This window comes from Vulpes lagopus, chromosome 10, assembly GCF_018345385.1.
Source record: "Vulpes lagopus strain Blue_001 chromosome 10, ASM1834538v1, whole genome shotgun sequence".
Taxonomy (NCBI): Eukaryota; Metazoa; Chordata; class Mammalia; order Carnivora; family Canidae; genus Vulpes; species Vulpes lagopus.
The window spans coordinates 73970875-73988961 of NC_054833.1; the positions used below are offsets into that span (position 1 = coordinate 73970875).

General features: G+C 35.4%; 1 protein-coding gene across 9 annotated transcripts in view; it reads left to right on the forward strand.

The window, feature by feature from the left end:
• DOCK7 (dedicator of cytokinesis 7) overlaps positions 1-18087 on the forward strand; it is a 220919-nt gene that overhangs the window by 104954 nt on the left and 97878 nt on the right. For 8 of the 9 annotated variants that reach the window (XM_041769969.1, XM_041769970.1, XM_041769971.1 and 5 more), the window contains exons 15-18: positions 4020-4137; positions 7300-7370; positions 11235-11373; positions 12429-12530. In XM_041769969.1, the coding sequence (XP_041625903.1) occupies positions 4020-4137; positions 7300-7370; positions 11235-11373; positions 12429-12530 (430 nt within the window). Of the gene's footprint in view, positions 1-4019; positions 4138-7299; positions 7371-11234; positions 11374-12428; positions 12531-18087 lie in introns of those variants that run through there. The other variant, XM_041769977.1, reaches the window with a different exon arrangement.

Below are 18087 nucleotides of genomic sequence, written 5' to 3' on the forward strand. Positions count from 1 at the left end.
AGACCCGGGATCAAGTTCCATGTCGGGCTCCCTGCGTGGAGCCTGCTTCTCCCTCTGCCTGTATTTCTGCCTCTTTCTCTCTCTCTCTCTCTCTCTCTCTCTGTGTCTCTCATGAATAAATAAATAAATAATCTTTTTTTAAAAAGGAGATATATAAACAAAAAATAATATATAAATGAACAAGACAATTTAGGATTATTTTATTTTATTTTATTATTTTTTTTATGCTTAGAGGGGCTTTTACTCCAGGGCAGAGATCAGGCCAGATCAAGGTCTCAGAGTGGTGAAGAGGGTTTTGATTCACCCAGGAGAGGGCCTGGCTGTGGTTGGGAGTTGGGGGGAGGACTGCCGGGCATGGCTGTGGGGTTGCAGGCAATAGGGGGGCACTTGGGGGGCTCCAGGTCTGCAGTGATGCTGGTAGGGTCCAGGGCTGGTGTCTGTCCTCATGGTAGGCTCTCGGCGCCATAGTAGTCTGAAGCTGGGGGTACATCTGCACCGACAGTGCCTGTGGCACTGGGGGGTGGTGGCGGGGGCACGGTTCTCCAAAGCCAGCATTCTTTTGACAGGAAGTTATCAAGGTCTTCTTTGCTTCAGAACAGGTGAGGGGAGAGATCTATTTCAGCAGCTGTGACTGGATTGTTTTATTTTAAGCAGATTGTTTAAGAGATGTGAATGGAATAACCAAGGGAGGCATGTAAAGGGGGGAGGTAAAGATTAGGTTTTCTGAGACTTGAAAGATGTGGAGAGTCCGATCGTGTCCATGTCCACAAAACGTAGACAGTTGTAATGATGGTGGAGAGCTTCTGAGGGATGGGGGAAAGCATAGTGTGTTTTGCTTTTCTGTGTGTTCTGTACATCTATACTACTTACAGTTTTTTTTAAAATTTTATTTATTTATTCATGAGAGAGGGAGAGAAGCAGAGTCACAAGCAGAGGAAGTAGGCTCCCTTGAAGGATCCCGATGGGGGACTTAATCCCAGGATGCTGGGATCATGCCCTGAGCCAAAGGCAGACGCTCAACCACTGAGCTACCCAGGCATCCCTGTCTTAGCTGGATTCTTTTCATGAGTGTTTAATCAAACTCAAACCTACCCAATCTTACAAAGCTTACAAAATCCCCATATTCTGTTTCCAACTATTGTATGATCTTTCTCTTCTTTACAGCTACACTTTTCAGAATTTCAGTGATTTCATTTTCTTAACGACCACCTGCTCTTGGGACTTTTGGGTGGCTCAGCAGTTGAGCATCTGCCCTCAGCCCAGGGCATGATCCTGGAGTCCCGGGATGGAGTCCCACGTTGGGCTCCCTGCAGGGAGCCCCACGTTGGGCTCCCTGCATGGAGCCCCACGTTGGGCTCCCTGCATGGAGCCTGCTTCTCCCTCTGCCTATATCTCTGCCTCTCTCTCTCTCTCTCTCTCTCTCTCTCTCTGTCTCTCAAGAATAAATAAATAAAATCTTAAAAAAAAAAAAAAAAAACCAACTACCTGGCCTTGAACCTACTTTTATGTGTTTTCAGTCTGATCTTATCAGTGCCTTTCATATTGCTAAGTTCAGTTGAATTTTTCAGTTCTTACCTCATTTGATCCCTGAGTGGTTTTTGACATTTAATTATTCAATTCCTTTTTTTTTTTTTTCTTTAAGTAGGCCCTACCTAATGTGGAATGCTGTGTGGGATGGAACTTTTTGTTAATTGTTTTCCATTTGTTTTGTAGTTTATCTCTGTTCCTTTATTTTCTCTCTCCTTTCCTTTGTGGGTTGATGACTTCCTTTAATAGTATGCTTTAGTATGCTTAATAGTATGCTTAGGTTTCTTTATCTTTTGAGTATCCACTCTAGGTTTTTGCTTTGTGGATACCTTGAGACTTGCATATAACAACTTCTTTCTAGAACAGTGCATTTTAAATCAACAACAACTTGGTGTGATCCAGTTTTAAAGTTCTTATTTTTATTCCCCTTTCCCATATTTTATGTTTTTGATGTTAAATTTTACATCTTTTTATCTTCTGTATTCCTTAATTATTATAGTTACTTTTACTACTTTTGTCTTTTAACCTTCATACTAACATTGTAAATGATTAATCTGCTCCTTTTAGTATATATTTACCTTTCCAGTAAGATTTATTCTTTCATGTTTTCTTTTTACAAATTTGTACTCTTTTCAACTTAAAGAACTCTCTTTAATAGCCCTTGTAAGGCCAGTTTAGTGATGATAAGCTGTTTTAGCTTTTGCTTGTCTTGAAGACTCCGTCTCTAATTTACTTCTGAATGATAACTTTGCTGGATAGAGTTTCCTTGGCCGGAAGTTTTTTCTGTCAGAGCTTTAAACATATCTTGCCACTGTCTTCTGGCCTGCAGAGTTTATGCTGAAGTCTCCTGATAGTCTTAATGGGTTCTCTTGGGTGTAACACATTGCTTTTTTCTTCCTGTTTTTAGGATTCTCAACTTCTTTTTAACTTTTAACATTTTAATTATAATGTAGCTTGGTGTGAGTCTTTTGGGTTCATCTTTTTTGGAACTCTCTCAGCTTCCTAGACCTGGATGTCTGTTTCCTTCTTCCCAAGGTTAGGGAAAGTTTCATCTATTATTTCTTCCCAATTTTTCATAAGTAGCACATGCCAGTATACATCCTATTGTGGAACCTGCTTTTTTTTCTTCAACATGCTGAATATCTCTTTCTGCATCAACAAATATTGCTGCACATTGTTATTTTGTGGACTCCATAGTGTTTCTTCTTATCAATATATATTAATTTAATTAACTAGAACTGTGCTGATGAACATTGTATTTCTTCACGATTATTTATATTTATTCTCTACTTCAAAAATTAAATTTTTTTGAACACATCCATTTGTACATGTGTGTAGTTTTCTCCTTAGACTAGATGCATGTTTTTTAGGTCAAAGATTGTGTTTATGTAGAATTTCTATATTGCCTGACCACATTCCAGAAAATTTTGACTTTGTTTTCATTGCTCCAGGAGTTGATTAGCAGGGCTTTATTATACTTGAAGTCTTGTTCTTCAGCTCTCAGCACTAGTCTTCAGTAAGTAACTTTCATTCTATTTCCTTTCCTTTTCTTTTCTTTTCTTTTCTTTTCTTTTTTCTTTTTTCTTTTTTTTTTTTTTTGCCTTCTCTTTTGTTGTCTTCTTGAATTATTTATCTTCTCTGTGGTGGCTCAGGGACTATTAAAATTGTGTGAGATGCAAGATCATGAACTGGATATGAAGTAAAATAAATGCAGACTAATGTTTAATTTCTTATATAGCAAGTAGTGAATACTGTTACACCTAGCATATTGTCATACATGTTTTTGAACAAATAATGTGGAATATAATACCTCTCAAATCCTTGATCGAATTTATATAAAAGTCTCATCTATAAATGTCATTATCTTTATATCTGCTTGGAGGAACTAATATAATACATTATTAACTATTTTTTGAAAAAAGATTTATTTATTTTAGAGAGGGAGCGTGCATACTGTGGGGGGGTAGGGGAGGGAGGGCCAGAGAGAGAAAATCTGAGACCTACTCCCTGCTGAGCAATGAGCCTCAGGCAGGCTCTATCTATCCCATTACCCTGAAATTGTCACCTGAGTCAAAATCATGAGTTGGCCACTTAACCAACCGAGTGACCCAGATGCCCCTGCTATTAACTTCTTAATAATGTTTTTGTCCATACTCATTTATTTCCCAGAATCCTCCTGTAGAAGAAAGAACTTGTGTTTTGAAGTTTGACTGACCTATATTCTGATTTCAGCTTACCTAGTTGTATGTGAACCTCACTTCAGTTTTCTGGGCTTCAATTCATCTGCAAAATTGGGGTGGTATATTTGATTGCTATCTATTTGACTGCTATCTATATGACTGCTCTAAGAATCAAAGTATTGCACGTGAAAATACCGTAGTGGCTAGCAAATATTAATAATTCAGTGTTCCATCCTTTTCTTTTGTGGCATGCAGTGATATATCATGTTTTTAGATATATATTCACTATCATGTATACTATTGCCTTCACAGAAATCTTCTCTACATATACCCTCAGAGTCTTAATTTTGCTAATCGTCAAGGTTCTGCAAGAAATATAACAGTGAAAGTACAGTTCATGTATGGAGAGGATCCAAGCAATGCCATGCCGGTAAGAAATGTTCTTTACTTTTCCTGTTCTTCATATACGGTTCAAATAGACTTTTTTTTTAAGTGGTGTTACTTGGTTGGCAGCTCTAGATTAGAAATTAATATGATCTTATAAATCAAATTTCTAACTGCATTACTTCCTGTACTGATAGTAAAATTTACTTGAAGTCCTTTTTAAAATTTTTATTTAAATTCCAGTTAGTTAATACACAGTGTAATACTGGTTTCAAGTGTGCAATATAGTGATTCAATAACTTCCATATTGAAGTCTTAATTATTGAGGACTGGGTATGTGCTAGTCACTCCCCAAGATACAAAGATGAGTAAGACTTGTAACCTAGAGGATATGAGATAAAAACATAAAATTCTAAAATAGTGACTTTCAAAAGAGGATCACAACAGAATCACAGAATTAGGGTACTCTGACAAAGCACTGATATATATATTTTTTTCTATTCTTGTCATCTGTGATTCTAATTCTTTTCCTTTAGAATAAAAGTTCTGATAAAGGGAGGTGGAAAGTGATGGGTAGTTTATGAGGTTGTGGTATAGGTTTAAAAAGTGCCCCAGGTGATTCTAATATGTATGATTTTTCCCATGTTTGTTAAGAAACCCTGGTAATAGTGCATATTACACTTACTTAAGGGAGCTCTTAAAAATACCAGTACTCAGACTGAATCTTGGTCCAATTAAATTATAATGTCTGGGAGTAGAACTAGTCATGTATCAGTATTTTTAAATCTTCCCAAGAGATTACATTTTACAGCCAATATTGAGAACCAAGGGACTCAAAGGCTTAGATATACACTGGTAGGAGAAAATGCCTTGCCAAGGTAATAGGTATCACATATAGGGATTCAAAGGCATAGATGTACAGTGGTAAGAGAGAATGCCATGACTTGCAACACTAATGCACACTCTGTGAAATACAGTGCAAGTTTCATGAAAGTAGATTTTAGGTTTAACTAAAGTTAGTAACATGGAATAGGAGCATAACTGTCATTTTAGATGTTCAACCTCTGAGAACCCTTGTGGAATGAAAATGAACTTAAGAACAGGTGCATTTTTTATAGTTTTATTTTAGCCTTCTACGTCAGTTATTAAATCAAATTCTTCTGATTTTCTACTTCCTAGAAAAGTGTAGGTATTTGATAGGTATTTTCTCTTCATATTGTTTCTGTATTTTCTCTTCATATTGTTTCCATTTCATCAGTATTTATAGATATTGACAGCAACAAGCACAAATTATTCATCTTTGTATTATTCTATTGCAGCTGTTTCAGATCTTTGTATATATTACATGCTGAATAAATATTTGTTGATAAATGTAGAATTTTTTGAGGTTTGAAATTAGCATTTCATGTTCTTTATCGGTGTTTTATTTCTGTTGAAGGAATGAATATACTACTACAGTTGATGAAAAGATGCTGGATTGTGAAAATAGGTGCTTCATTATATGTGAATTGCCATATGAATTTGAGTTTATGACAAATGTAGTCTATGTAAGATAGTCTGTTGTTATTGTTTGCCTAACAAACTCTTCCTTGTCTTAGCACATATATGCTGTCCTCTACAGAATTCCAGCTGCATCCAGCCACATTAGCAGTTAGAGTGCTCCCTCTTTTGGTGCTACCATAGCATCTTCTCATTTCTTTTATGGGCCTTTTCACTTTAAGATTTTATGTTTATTTCTTCATCTTGTCTACTAGATTGTGAGCTCCTTGAGGGCAGGGACCATGTCATGTCTATATCTTGATGCTTGTCATAGTGCTTGGCACAGAAATGATGTTCAGTCTGTGTTGATGAATGGTTAAAAATACCTGTCAAATGGTCAACAAAGGAACACTTTCTACTTTATGTCATTCATGTTATGAAAATATAAATGAGTTACCTTGTGAAAAATGATAGCTTTTTAGGGGAAAGAAAGGTACTGCAATCCTTTCATTTATGCATTATTTGTCATATGAAAATATAATGCTTTTATGTTTATCCTGTGGCTGGTTGAAAGTATAGAAACAGATACATTGTCTTGGCTTAACTTTTAAAAAATAAGGACTATTCAAATGGATCCTGAAATGATTTTTTGGTCATATAACATTGATATGATAAAATTGTAAACTTTAAATTCTGGCAACTGAACATTTTATAAAAACATGGTAACATGTTCTTAGCAAATTGATAAAATTAGACTTACAGGAGAGTCATAATTGTTACACCTTTACACACCCAAAAAATAAAAAGACCTGCTTAAATGTTACAAAAAGAAACACAAATATCTGTTAACATATTCTTTTTATTTGGGTGGTACCAACTAATCCCTTTGTATAAGATACAAAATTTGAGTTATTTTATCAGTTGTGTTGATGGAAGTGCAATGACATGTCCATGTATGTATTTTTGCATATATAGAGATAGTTGGCCAGATGTAAGAGTTTAACTTACAGCTAGATAACATTGCAAGCCTAACTGCCTCACATAGGAATCATAAGCCACTTATCTAATCAGCTGCCCTAATTAACCATAATACTGCTATTAGAACTCAAGAGGTAGATATACAAGACTGAATTATTTTACCTCTAACCCTTCGCCAATAGTATTATACTTTTCTTTTTTAAAGTGGTGGATTTTTTTTTTTTTAACACATATGAAAGAACGTAAGAATGGCGCTCCTCCTTCTTTATAGAGTAGCTTGTAGGGAGTGCTGGAAGCAAAGGATACATAGCTTGACCTAAAATAGGGTTTTAAAATATTATTTATAAATCATTTAATATTTGACTTACAGAATGATTACTGTTTTAGTGGAGAAGCCATCAATTTGTATAGTAGATAAATCCTACCATTCTAAGACCATATTTCTTACATAAATTCCAAATGATATGCTACATCCAGATTTTAAAATGAATTTTTCACCTTCTTTAAGAAAAAGGAAATATAATGGGTAGAAACTTTTCGAATGTTTGAATGTCAGATGGGTCTGTAGTTGAAAAGAAATTTACAACTAAGCAATTGAATTATTAATGAGCGTCAGTAGGCACATTGTTCTTCATTGGGCTCATTTTGCCCATTGTTCTCCAGTAGTTATTAAATCAGACAAATTCTTACATAGATATGAACATCCAGCATTTATTACAACAAAGTTTCAACATGCTGTTATTTGTTACAGGTAATCTTTGGTAAATCTAGCTGTTCAGAATTTTCAAAGGAAGCCTATACAGCCGTAGTATATCATAACAGGTACTGAATTCAAATATTTCTTTCAAAGTTACTCACTTCTCAGTGGCATTGTTAGCACTCACGTTAGTGTGTTTACCAAATGCTTTGCTGCACTGAATGTGCAAATTCAAGACAGCTGACATCAGAGTTAAAATTTTCAACCTGTAGATGCATATTTTCCGTAGACATCAAATATAAGACTTTATACATAAAACATCTTTCCTATCAAATTCTCTCACCCTTTCATTTTTATTATACTGTTATTATCATTGTGGCCTCTGGTCCTTTGGACCTTCCCTGTTACTTTCCTTTCAACACTTTGTAAACTCTTTCCTAAGCTTATAGCCATTAGTCAGTTAAATTGGTAGTATAACAACATCTGATAATCCATTGACTTAGGATCCTTCCATTTTACTTCTTTTGGAAATTAACTTTGGATAACTTTTCATCTCTGCTTTCTTATTCTCTTTCTTTCTTTCTTTCTTTCTTTCTTTCTTTCTTTCTTTCTTTCTTTTTTGATTATTGAATGCTTCTGGAGGAAAAAAATCATGAAAGTCTAGTAATCAAGATTATCACAAGTTATCATTTTATCCATATCATGGGGCTACAGAAATTCATTTTACTTTATTTCATCTTCTTTTTGGCCCCACCACTCTTTAATCTTGTCATTGCTTTTTTACCCTGTGTCATTTGGCAGGAACCATCTTAGGCCTTTCTCTTCCTTTCTCTAGCTTCTACTTATTCTCTAGTTGCCTTACTCTTAGTGCTCCTACTTTATTAAGTGGATTGAGTTGGTCCATCTTGAGAACCATCCACTTGTCTACTCTTTACCTCTTTACCTCAGATTATCTCTGCACAAATCTGCCTTTCCTTCTGGTTCAAGGGCAGTGAGGGCCCACATGTGGCTCAGTGTCTTTCCCCTCTGCTTTCTTATGGTCTCATTCTTCCTCTTCCAGAGTGTGACTCCATCACTTAACCCTTCTCCTGTACCATCAGTCCCTTCTTCAGTGACTCCATTCTTACTATCAAAAAAAACTTGTCTCCTCTACTTAAAAAACAAAATAAAAGTCTTTCTTCAGTGTTGTTGTGTAGCATTGGTTTTTCTCCTTAAAACTTTATTCTTTCTCACTCTTTACAACCCTCTCTGTTTCCTCCCATCTCTTTGGACAGTTTTTTTTCCTGTGGTAATTATTCTAATTTTCCTTCCTTCCTCCCTTCATCCCTCCCTCCCTCGTCGTCTTCCTCCCTCCTTCCCTCCCTCCTTCCCTCCCTCCCTCTCTCCTTCCTTCCCTCCTTTCCTTCTTTCTTCCCTTCCTTTCTTTCTACCTCCTCTCCCTTCCTCCTTTCCTCCCTCCCTTCCTTTTTTATTTGAGTATAGACATTCATACAAAACACTAAAGTTTCGTCCTTAACCCTCTTTTTCTATACTATACTCTCCATAAATAATCTTATATTTATTTCTCAGAATTTCAGTCAGTGAAAATGCTACTACTTTTATCTTTATGTGGATTGTTTCCAGCTCTTTACTTTTGGTCATGACCTTCTTCATGAAGTGCAGAAATATATGTTTAGTGGCCTATTGGGCATGTTCATTTGGGTGCCCTGCTGCCTTCTCAGTTTCCATGTATTTATCCCCAATTCTCTTCTGGACCCTATCTCTATTTTTATTAATGGTACCACAATTTTTCCAGTTCCTTTGATTTCAAAATTTAAAACATCCTTGCTTTCCTTCTTCTTTTTTCTAATATTCAGTCATCTTTTCCATCTTGATGATTTTCTTTTTGCTTGATTACCAAACATCCTGTGCTGTTCTGTTTCTGGGCCTTTCTTGGATCTCTTTGTCTGTTATAATACTGATTCCCTCTATTGATTGAATTCCTACTCAGTCTTTAAGGGCTATATCATATAGTCTTCCTAAAACACAATTCCCTGATCCAAAACTTGAAATAATCCATTCAGTTCTCTTTTTGAAGCACTTAATCTTATATGCTCTATACCAGGGGTTGGCAAACTTTTTCTGCTAAGGGCCCAATAGGTTTGTTTTAGGGCTTGTGAGCCATATGGTCTCTGTTGCAATTACTCAGCCCTACTGTTATAGTGAAAAAACAGCCATAGACAATAAGTAAAGGTGCAAATTAATGAGCATGGCTGTCTTCCAATAAAATTTTATTTATGGATGCTGAAATTTGAATTTCATGTAATATTTCAAGTGAAATGTTATTCTTTTGAATTTTTTTTTAACTGCTTAAAAATATAAAAATCATTCTTAGTTTGTAGGCTATACAAAACTAGGCAGTGGACTGGATTTGGCCTATGGGCCATAGTTTGCCAACCCCTGCTTTATAGCATTGCTATTGATATATGTGTGTCTTATTTATATTTCTACAAAATCATATATTTTTTTAGGGTAATTATTTTTTCATGTTTATCTTTAAACCCACCACAAATTAACACAATACTTAGCATAAAGGTGAACAATTAAAAGTATTTTTTGATGAATAACTCTTAGATGCTTAATTTTCCATAAAAGCCTTCAGATAGTATGATTTCAGAAAAGAAATGAACTAAAACATTCAGTACCAGGAAAGATATTGATAAAGAAGGTAGTAATCTCTTAAAGAATCTCAATTTGTAGCTAGATCTTTATTTTCGTTGCTCTCAGCATTAGTAGAATTAAAATTACAATACTGCTTAACATTGCTAGTAAATTCAGCTTCTTATAATTCATTGGTGATTAGTGAGATCAGTAGATGCATAGCATTTTTTATTCACCCAAATCATCAAATTTTCAAATGGCTGGCATTAATTATATTTCTTATGGGTATTAAAAGCCTCATCTACCTAATATTTCTGTGATCAGATCTATAGTTATTAGTGTTTCTGAGGCTTATTTGAAATAGAAGGATATTAGACTTATTAGCATCAGAGGAAATTAAAAAAGCACTAATTGGCAGAATAGGCTTCACTTTTAATTAGTTGGAGCCAAATGGTTTGGATGCATTTTTACTAAATATAACTCTGAGAGATACTAACTGATTATGGAAGGTTGGGATGCTAAGGTTCTATCCCTTTTAAAACTATATTATAAAGAGCAGCAATACTTCTTTATAAAAATGCTCCTAGGGATCACTCTAAATGAATATTGAGGTGAAAATGCCATTGATTTGATCAAATATGATATTTGTTGTATTCTTATAGTGGCTGGGAGCACTTCTAAACTGTGGGACAAATGTATTTTGTAGGTGTTCCCTGATTTTTTTCTTTTCTTTTTCTTTTTTTCTGAACAATCAATATATCATGTTTTGTTAACATTTATTTCTTTAGCAATGGAATAATTGTTATAAAATATTCCATAGAGAGCCCAACTTGATACTAAGTTGTCTAGAAATACTTATTTTTTTATTTTACAGAAAGATAATACAAATTAATCTTTAACATGAAGCTACACTCCTATAACAGAAAAAAATTTTTTTTTATGGTATGATTTTGAAATATCTACTTATAAAAACTCCTGTTATTTTTTCTATGTAATGTATATCAGAGGAAGCTTTGCCCTAGTCTCCTCTTTTATATAGTTTCCTACCAAATGAAGATCTCGGCATCAAGGTGGTGATTATTGATGAATTTTCATATAGTAGGATTACTCAGCCCATTATTAAAGTTGGGTTGAGAAATTTCAGAAACAGAGACAGCTCCCTCAACTGGAAATAGGAGTTAGTTACTTAAAGTTTGGGAATAGAGAAAAACATTTTGTACTAGAAGAAAAATTAAGCATGAATCCTGAAATTAATTTAAAATTTTTTCAAATATACAAATGCAATAATTACTTATTTTGATCAAATTACTGACTATTGATCTGTTTTGTTTTGTTTTTTTTGTGTGAAGGTCTCCTGATTTTCATGAAGAAATCAAGGTTAAACTCCCTGCTACTTTAACTGACCATCATCATTTGCTTTTTACTTTTTATCATGTTAGTTGTCAACAGAAACAAAATACTCCTCTTGAAACTCCTGTTGGATATACAGTAAGCATATTTTTGTTTAATATTTAGCTCTTTGATCTTAAAAATAATTACAGTATTTGAGATGTAGTTGATATTCACTATTATTTGATTATTCCTTATCTGATTTCCTATATTGGTTAGGAAGAGTCATCATAACAAGAAAATGCTCATTAATGCAATTAATATAACTAATTACCTAACATATGTAGACACTTAGGTGTTGGTTCTGATTATTATGTGTTTACCCAACAATATGGGGTATAAATATAAATATATTAAATTTAAATATATAAATATATTAATTTTAAATATATATTTTAAATATATAAATTTTATAAAATTTATATTTTAATATAAATTATTAATATAGTTTAAATATATTAATTTTAAAGGTTCATCAGAAGAGAATGATTTCAGTGTATAATGATTAAAAGAGACTCTTGGCCGTTAAAACTCTTTTTGCTTTAATTGTATGCAATTAAAACTCTTGAGTATTTTTTGAAAATCATTATGATTGAATTGCACAGGTCAATTTGAGGTGAAGGATATGGATATCAAAATGTGCTATCACAACTTTGTTAGAAAAATCATGCTGCTGCCCAAAAGAGAAAAATCAGTGTTTGATTCATTTTTTTTTTTGTCTCTTGCAATTTATGAAGTGGATTTTGCTGAATGTTACAATAAATTTATGTTTATGCTTTTTAGTTTTGTTGTCAACATTCACATTTAATCAAACCTTTCCCTACATACATTGACACTATTACCCCCACTAAAAATGGGTCCACTTTGTGCCATTTTTCTTCTAGCCTTTTCCGGGATAATAAGAACCTCCTATTGATGTAAATATTGCATGGTTGGTTAGTAATAATAATGTGTTGGGATCCTCCTTAATAAAATATTGTCAAAGAAGCTTTTCTTTAGAGGAATCATGAAACCTATTATTATTACTTAATTAAATCCCCTTTGTGTTTGGTGATGTTAGACAAATTTGGCTCACACCATGTTCTTAAAATAGATTTTCTGAGTAATTCCTTTTGTAACAAACATACTTAATATTGTTTCCTTTTTATTAAAAGTGGATACCAATGCTTCAGAATGGACGATTAAAGACTGGGCAGTTTTGCCTACCAGTCTCACTGGAAAAACCACCACAGGCTTATTCTGTATTGTCTCCTGAGGTCAGTATCTCTCATGTTGAAACTCTCCAGATTGAATACAATGAAGTTTTCATTACAGAAGTGTTTTTCTCAAGACCTTGCTGTTCTGTCTAGAAGTATATAGATAATGAAGTAATAATATTGTTTTCTCCTAGAATTAAAATTACTCTGTAGAATACTTTAAGCTTTCAATATAAGTATATTGATTTTAAAACTAAAATAATATGTGAAATATAAACTTAAAGAATAGGCAAATTTGGATAATTTTCATATTGTAACATAAGCTTTAAATAAGTGAGTATTTCTTTTAGTGGACAGCATTTCATTGAAAGTCTAGAGGAAGGAGTACAAATGAATTTTTTAGAATATTTTTGTAGGGGCCGCCTGTGTGGCTCAGCAGTTGAGCGTCTGCCTTTGGCTCCAGGCATGATCCTGGGGTCCTGGGATCAAGTCCCACATCGGGCTCCTTGCATGGAGCCTGCTTCTCCCTCTGCCTGTGTCTCTGCCTCTCTTCTTCTCTGTGTCTCTTGTGAATAAATAAATAATATCTTTTAAAAAAAATATTTTTGTAATTAATGATCTTTTAAGTGAAAATGAAGTGGTTATAAACATGTAATACAGGAGACATTAGCAGCTGCAATGATGACATATGTGACTTAAAAGAAACAAAAACATTGGAATCTCAGGACCTGGGTGGCTCAGCAGTTGAGTGTCTGCCTTTGGCTCAGGGAGTGATCCCATCATCCAGGATCGAGTCCTACATCAGGCTCCCTGTGAGGAGCCTGCTTCTCCCTCTGCCTATGTCTCTGCCTCTCTGTGTCTCTCGTGAATAAATAAATAAAATCTATAAAAACAAAACACATTGGAATCTCAATCAAGAATCATGATATGAGGGGATCCCTGGGTGGCTCAGTGGTTTTGCGCCTGCCTTTGGCCCAGGGTGCGATCCTGGAGTCCCGGGATTGAGTCCCACGTCAGGCTAGTCCCACGTCAGGCTCCCGGCATGGAGCCTGCTTCTCCCTCTGCCTGTGTCTCTGCCTCTCTCTCTCTCCATGTCTATCATAAATAAATAAATAAAAATAAATCTTAAGAAAAAAGAGAATCATGATATGAACTTGACTGTTTGTATGCATTAATCTGAAATATGTCTTGGGAATGTTCTCCTGGTGGCATTTATTTTCAGGATAGAACTCAAAAAATATTCACGAATCTGTATTTTTATTTAAAAAAAAAGAAAGAGGCATCAGAAAGCTCCTGCTCCCACCTCCTTTCGTATTGTTCTCTGTCACTTCCTCTATCCTAGCCACACAGCACTGCACCTTGGCTATTCCTCAGACGTGAAGAGTGCCTTCCCATTTGGGGCCCTTCACACTTCCCTCTCCTGGCAATGCTCCATCACCAGGCCAGCTTCTTCATTTCCTCCGGAGCCACTCAGATCTTGCCTCTTCAGAGAGGGTGTCTCTGAGTGCTTTTGTTCAAGTGCAGCCTCCACCATTTTTTATTGCTTTGCTGCTTTGTCCTCACATAACTTTATACTTCATATATCTTTGTTTATCTATTTTTTATCTACAGAGTATAAATTCCAGGAAGGTAAGGACTTCATCTTTCTTGTGCATTGCTCTATCTGCAAGTACTTAGAATAGTGCTTGGCTCACAGTGGGCAGTCAGTAAGTATTTACTAAACCAATGCATGAATAAAGATAGTAGGAAGGAAATAGGACTCTTTCCTTCCTCCCTTCCCCCTACCCTCTGCTAGACCTTTCATTCAGTTCCAGGAACACATCTCAGTAAAATCAGCTATCTTCTATCAAACGGATAGGATTATATATTTCAAAAGGAAATATTTTAAAAGGAAATCTGATTTTATGGTAGTTATGCATTTATTCTTTTTTTTGCATTTTTTATTAATTGATTTGAAATTGCAAGATCAGCTTTCTAAAGGGAGGCTGATGGTTTTCTTCTAGCTACTATGCTGTGTGTGCTCATATAGAAATAATACCAAAAAAATAAATAAATATCATAATTTGGATTTGACTATAGATGTATAGTATGATTTATATGTGATTAAGTACCTAAGCTTTAGTATTTATTTATTTGAGTGAGAGCCCGAGGATGGGGGGTGGGGGTAGGGAAACCCAATGCAGCTAAGTAGGGAGTCCAATGCAGGGCTTGATACCAGGACCCAGGATCATCACTTGAGCTGAGACTCTTTAAAAAATTGTAGTAAAATATACATAACATAAAATTTACCATTTTAACCATTTTTAAGTGTCTAGTTCCATGGCATTAAGTGCATTCACATTGTTTTGAAAACTAGTCTCGTAAAACTACTTTTTAATTGAGGTATATGTATGTTTAAACAGTATTTTTACTCTGCTTAATTTATGAATTTAATGAAAAGGTTATTCTATATATAATCCTCTGGGGGACTTGCTTTTTTCATTCAGCATGAAATTGCCAAGATTTAGTGTTTCTTTATGATCATATACAGTGTTTATATAGTGTATCTATATTTTGCTCATATTTCCTTGTACTTAAAATATAATCTAGAATTTTTCCCATGACCTCCAGATCTCCAAAAGATCTGAGCTCTTCCACCTCTGTAACATCAGCTTTTACCATCACTGAGCCACATCTGTACTTAAAGCTTCTTTACTTAAAGCTTTTTCCTACTTCTAGACCTTTGAATTTTCTTTCCTCCTCCTGAACTCACATGGCTATATTCTTTTCCTTATCTGAATTTTATATAAAATATTACCTCCTCAGAGAGCTCTTTGGTTACTCCATACATTTCCAGCCTTTCCCTCCACCACACTGCTGATAGGCACTATCATTTTTAATCCAACTTTATTTACTTAATACTTATCACTATCAAATCATCTTATTTTTTTCTCTAAGGAATGGTGGGTAAGCTTCCTGAGAGCAGACCTGGGTTTGCTATGGAACCCTAGTACCTAGAAAACTGTCTAGAGACTTCAGTAGTTATTTATTGCATGAATTTAAAAAGTTACAGTATTGTTGATAGTAGCAAAAACTAAGAAATGAAAATTTTGTTGAGACCATACAAAGTTTCTCAAACTGATTAACCATTTGGCAATGATGAATAATACCTGCTGTGTTCTCTTCCCCACAGAAACATTGGCCATTTCTCTACATTTCCCACATCTCACTCCCCCATTGGAGGAGGGCAGGCATTTCACTGGCCTGGGGAGAGAGAGGACTCTGGACTCTGAAATACAAACCCATTTGCCAAATCCAGCCATAGTTCCTCCCATTCCAAAGCTTGAATGCCATTTTGTGATGAACCATCAATGATATGCATTAAAGGACATAACCTAGTAACCTTTTTTATTCTTTTTAAAAAATATTTAACTATTTATTCATGAGAGACAGAGAGAAAGAGAGAGAGAGAGAGAGAGAGGTAGAGAAGCAGGCTTCCTGTGGGGAGTCTGATGCAGGACTCCATCCCAGGACCCTGGAATCACACCCTGAGCTGAAGGGAGACGCTTAACTACTGAGCCACCCAGGCATTCCACCTAGTAACCTTTTATAAAAGTATTTTTAATATCTCATTTGCTCAAATTTACTGAGTATTTTACTTCTCTAGGTTAGAGTTGGGGTAAATCTGTGGCATCCTGAGTAGCTACACTTTAACTACATTAGTTGAATGCAGTTGATATATCTCTGTCCCATTTCTACAAAGAGCACACCAGGTTGTACCAAGCATTGTCAGGACAGGACATACCAACATAGATGCATTTAACTATTTTTTTTTTTGCATTTAACTATTAACATGGAAGTGTATAATATATAACTGTGTAATATTTTTATTTTATTTATTTTTAAAGATTTTATTTATTTGAGAGAAAGTGAGAGAGATCATGAGTGAGGGGAGGAGCAGAGGGAGAGGAGATCCCTGCTGAGCAGATTGTGATGCAGGGCTCAATACCAGGACCCTGGGATCATGACCTGAGCCGAAGGCAGATCTTAACCGACTGAGCCACCCAGGCTCCCCTTATTTTTCTTTAAAAAGTACTTTTTAAATTTTATTTAAATTCAAGTTAATATACCATGAAATATTTTTAATAAATGTATTTTTGGTACACCTGGGTGGCTCAGTGGTTGGGTGTCTGCCTTTGGCTCAGGGTGTGATCCTGGAGACCTGGGATGCAGTCCCACATCGGGCTCCCTGCATGTAGCCTGCTTCTCCCTGTGTGTCTCTGCCTCTCTCTCTCTGTGTCTCTCATGAATAAATAAATAAAGTCTTAAAAAAAAAAAGTATTTTGTTTCTATATGAAAAATGGAAAAATTATGGGATTATTGCTATTAGCAAAACATAAAAAAATGAAAATTATATGAATCAACCAAGAACTTAATATTTAATTAAATTCTTATACATCCATACAGTGGTGCAATAGTTAAGAGGAGTAATATAGATTTCAATATCCCACTTCAGTATCCCAGTAAAACATTCATTCATTCATTTATTTATTGAGAGGAAGAGAGAGAATCTTAAGCAGGCTCCACCCCTGGTCAGAACCAGATGTGAGGGTCAGTCTCACAACCCTGGGATCATGACCTGAGCTGAAATCACAAATCAGATACTCAATGTACTGAGCCCTGGCACCGCCCCCTCCCCCCCCCGAATAGAACATTTATAATAAGAATATAAAAAATAATATAGTGACAAACTCACACATCAGTTATTGGGTGGCAAATAGTTTGGAAAAATATACACCAAGTTTAGCAAGGTTTAACTTTTGAAGGGGTATGGGATTGTTAAAAGTATTTATTGTTTCAAATCTCACATGCTTTCATAAGGCAGTATATCATTACTTTCAGGATTTCACTTCTGGCCATACCTTTTATTAGTTGTGTGACCTCAGGTAAATTTCTTAATCTCCCTGCTGAAATATGTCTCCCCACTCCCCACTTCATCCCCTCCCACTGCAATCCCCAAATTCATATGTTGAAGTTCTAACTCTCAATGTGCTGGTATTTGGAGATGAGCTCTGTGGGGTTAATTAGGTTTAAATGAGTTTTGGATAAGGTCATGCAGGTGGGGCCTCATGATTAGTGCCTTAAAAAGAGACATCAGTGTCCTTTTTCTCTTGGTTGTGAGGACACAGTGAGAAGATGGCCATCTGCAAGCTAGGAAGAGGCTCTCACCAGAAATTGACCATGTGGCACCTTGATTTTGCACTTCTAGTCTCCAGACTGTGAGAAAATAACTTTCTGTTGTTTACACCACCCAGTGGATGACATTTTGTTATGGCAGCCTGAGCCAACTAAAATATTCTCTGTGTCTGAATTTTCTCCTCTGTACGTTAAGAATAATTAATGCTTATAACCCCCAGAGTTTCTGATGCAGGAGGTCCCAATTGGGGCTTTATTATTTTTTTTTTAAGATTTTATTTATTTATCCGACAGATCTAGAGAGCACATGTGGGGGGAACGGCAGAGGCAGAGGGAGAAGCAGACTCCCCACTGAGCAGGTAGCCTGACTTGGGGCTTGATCCCAGGACCCTGGGATTGTGACCTGAGCCGAAGGCAGACACTTAATGGACTTAGCCACCCA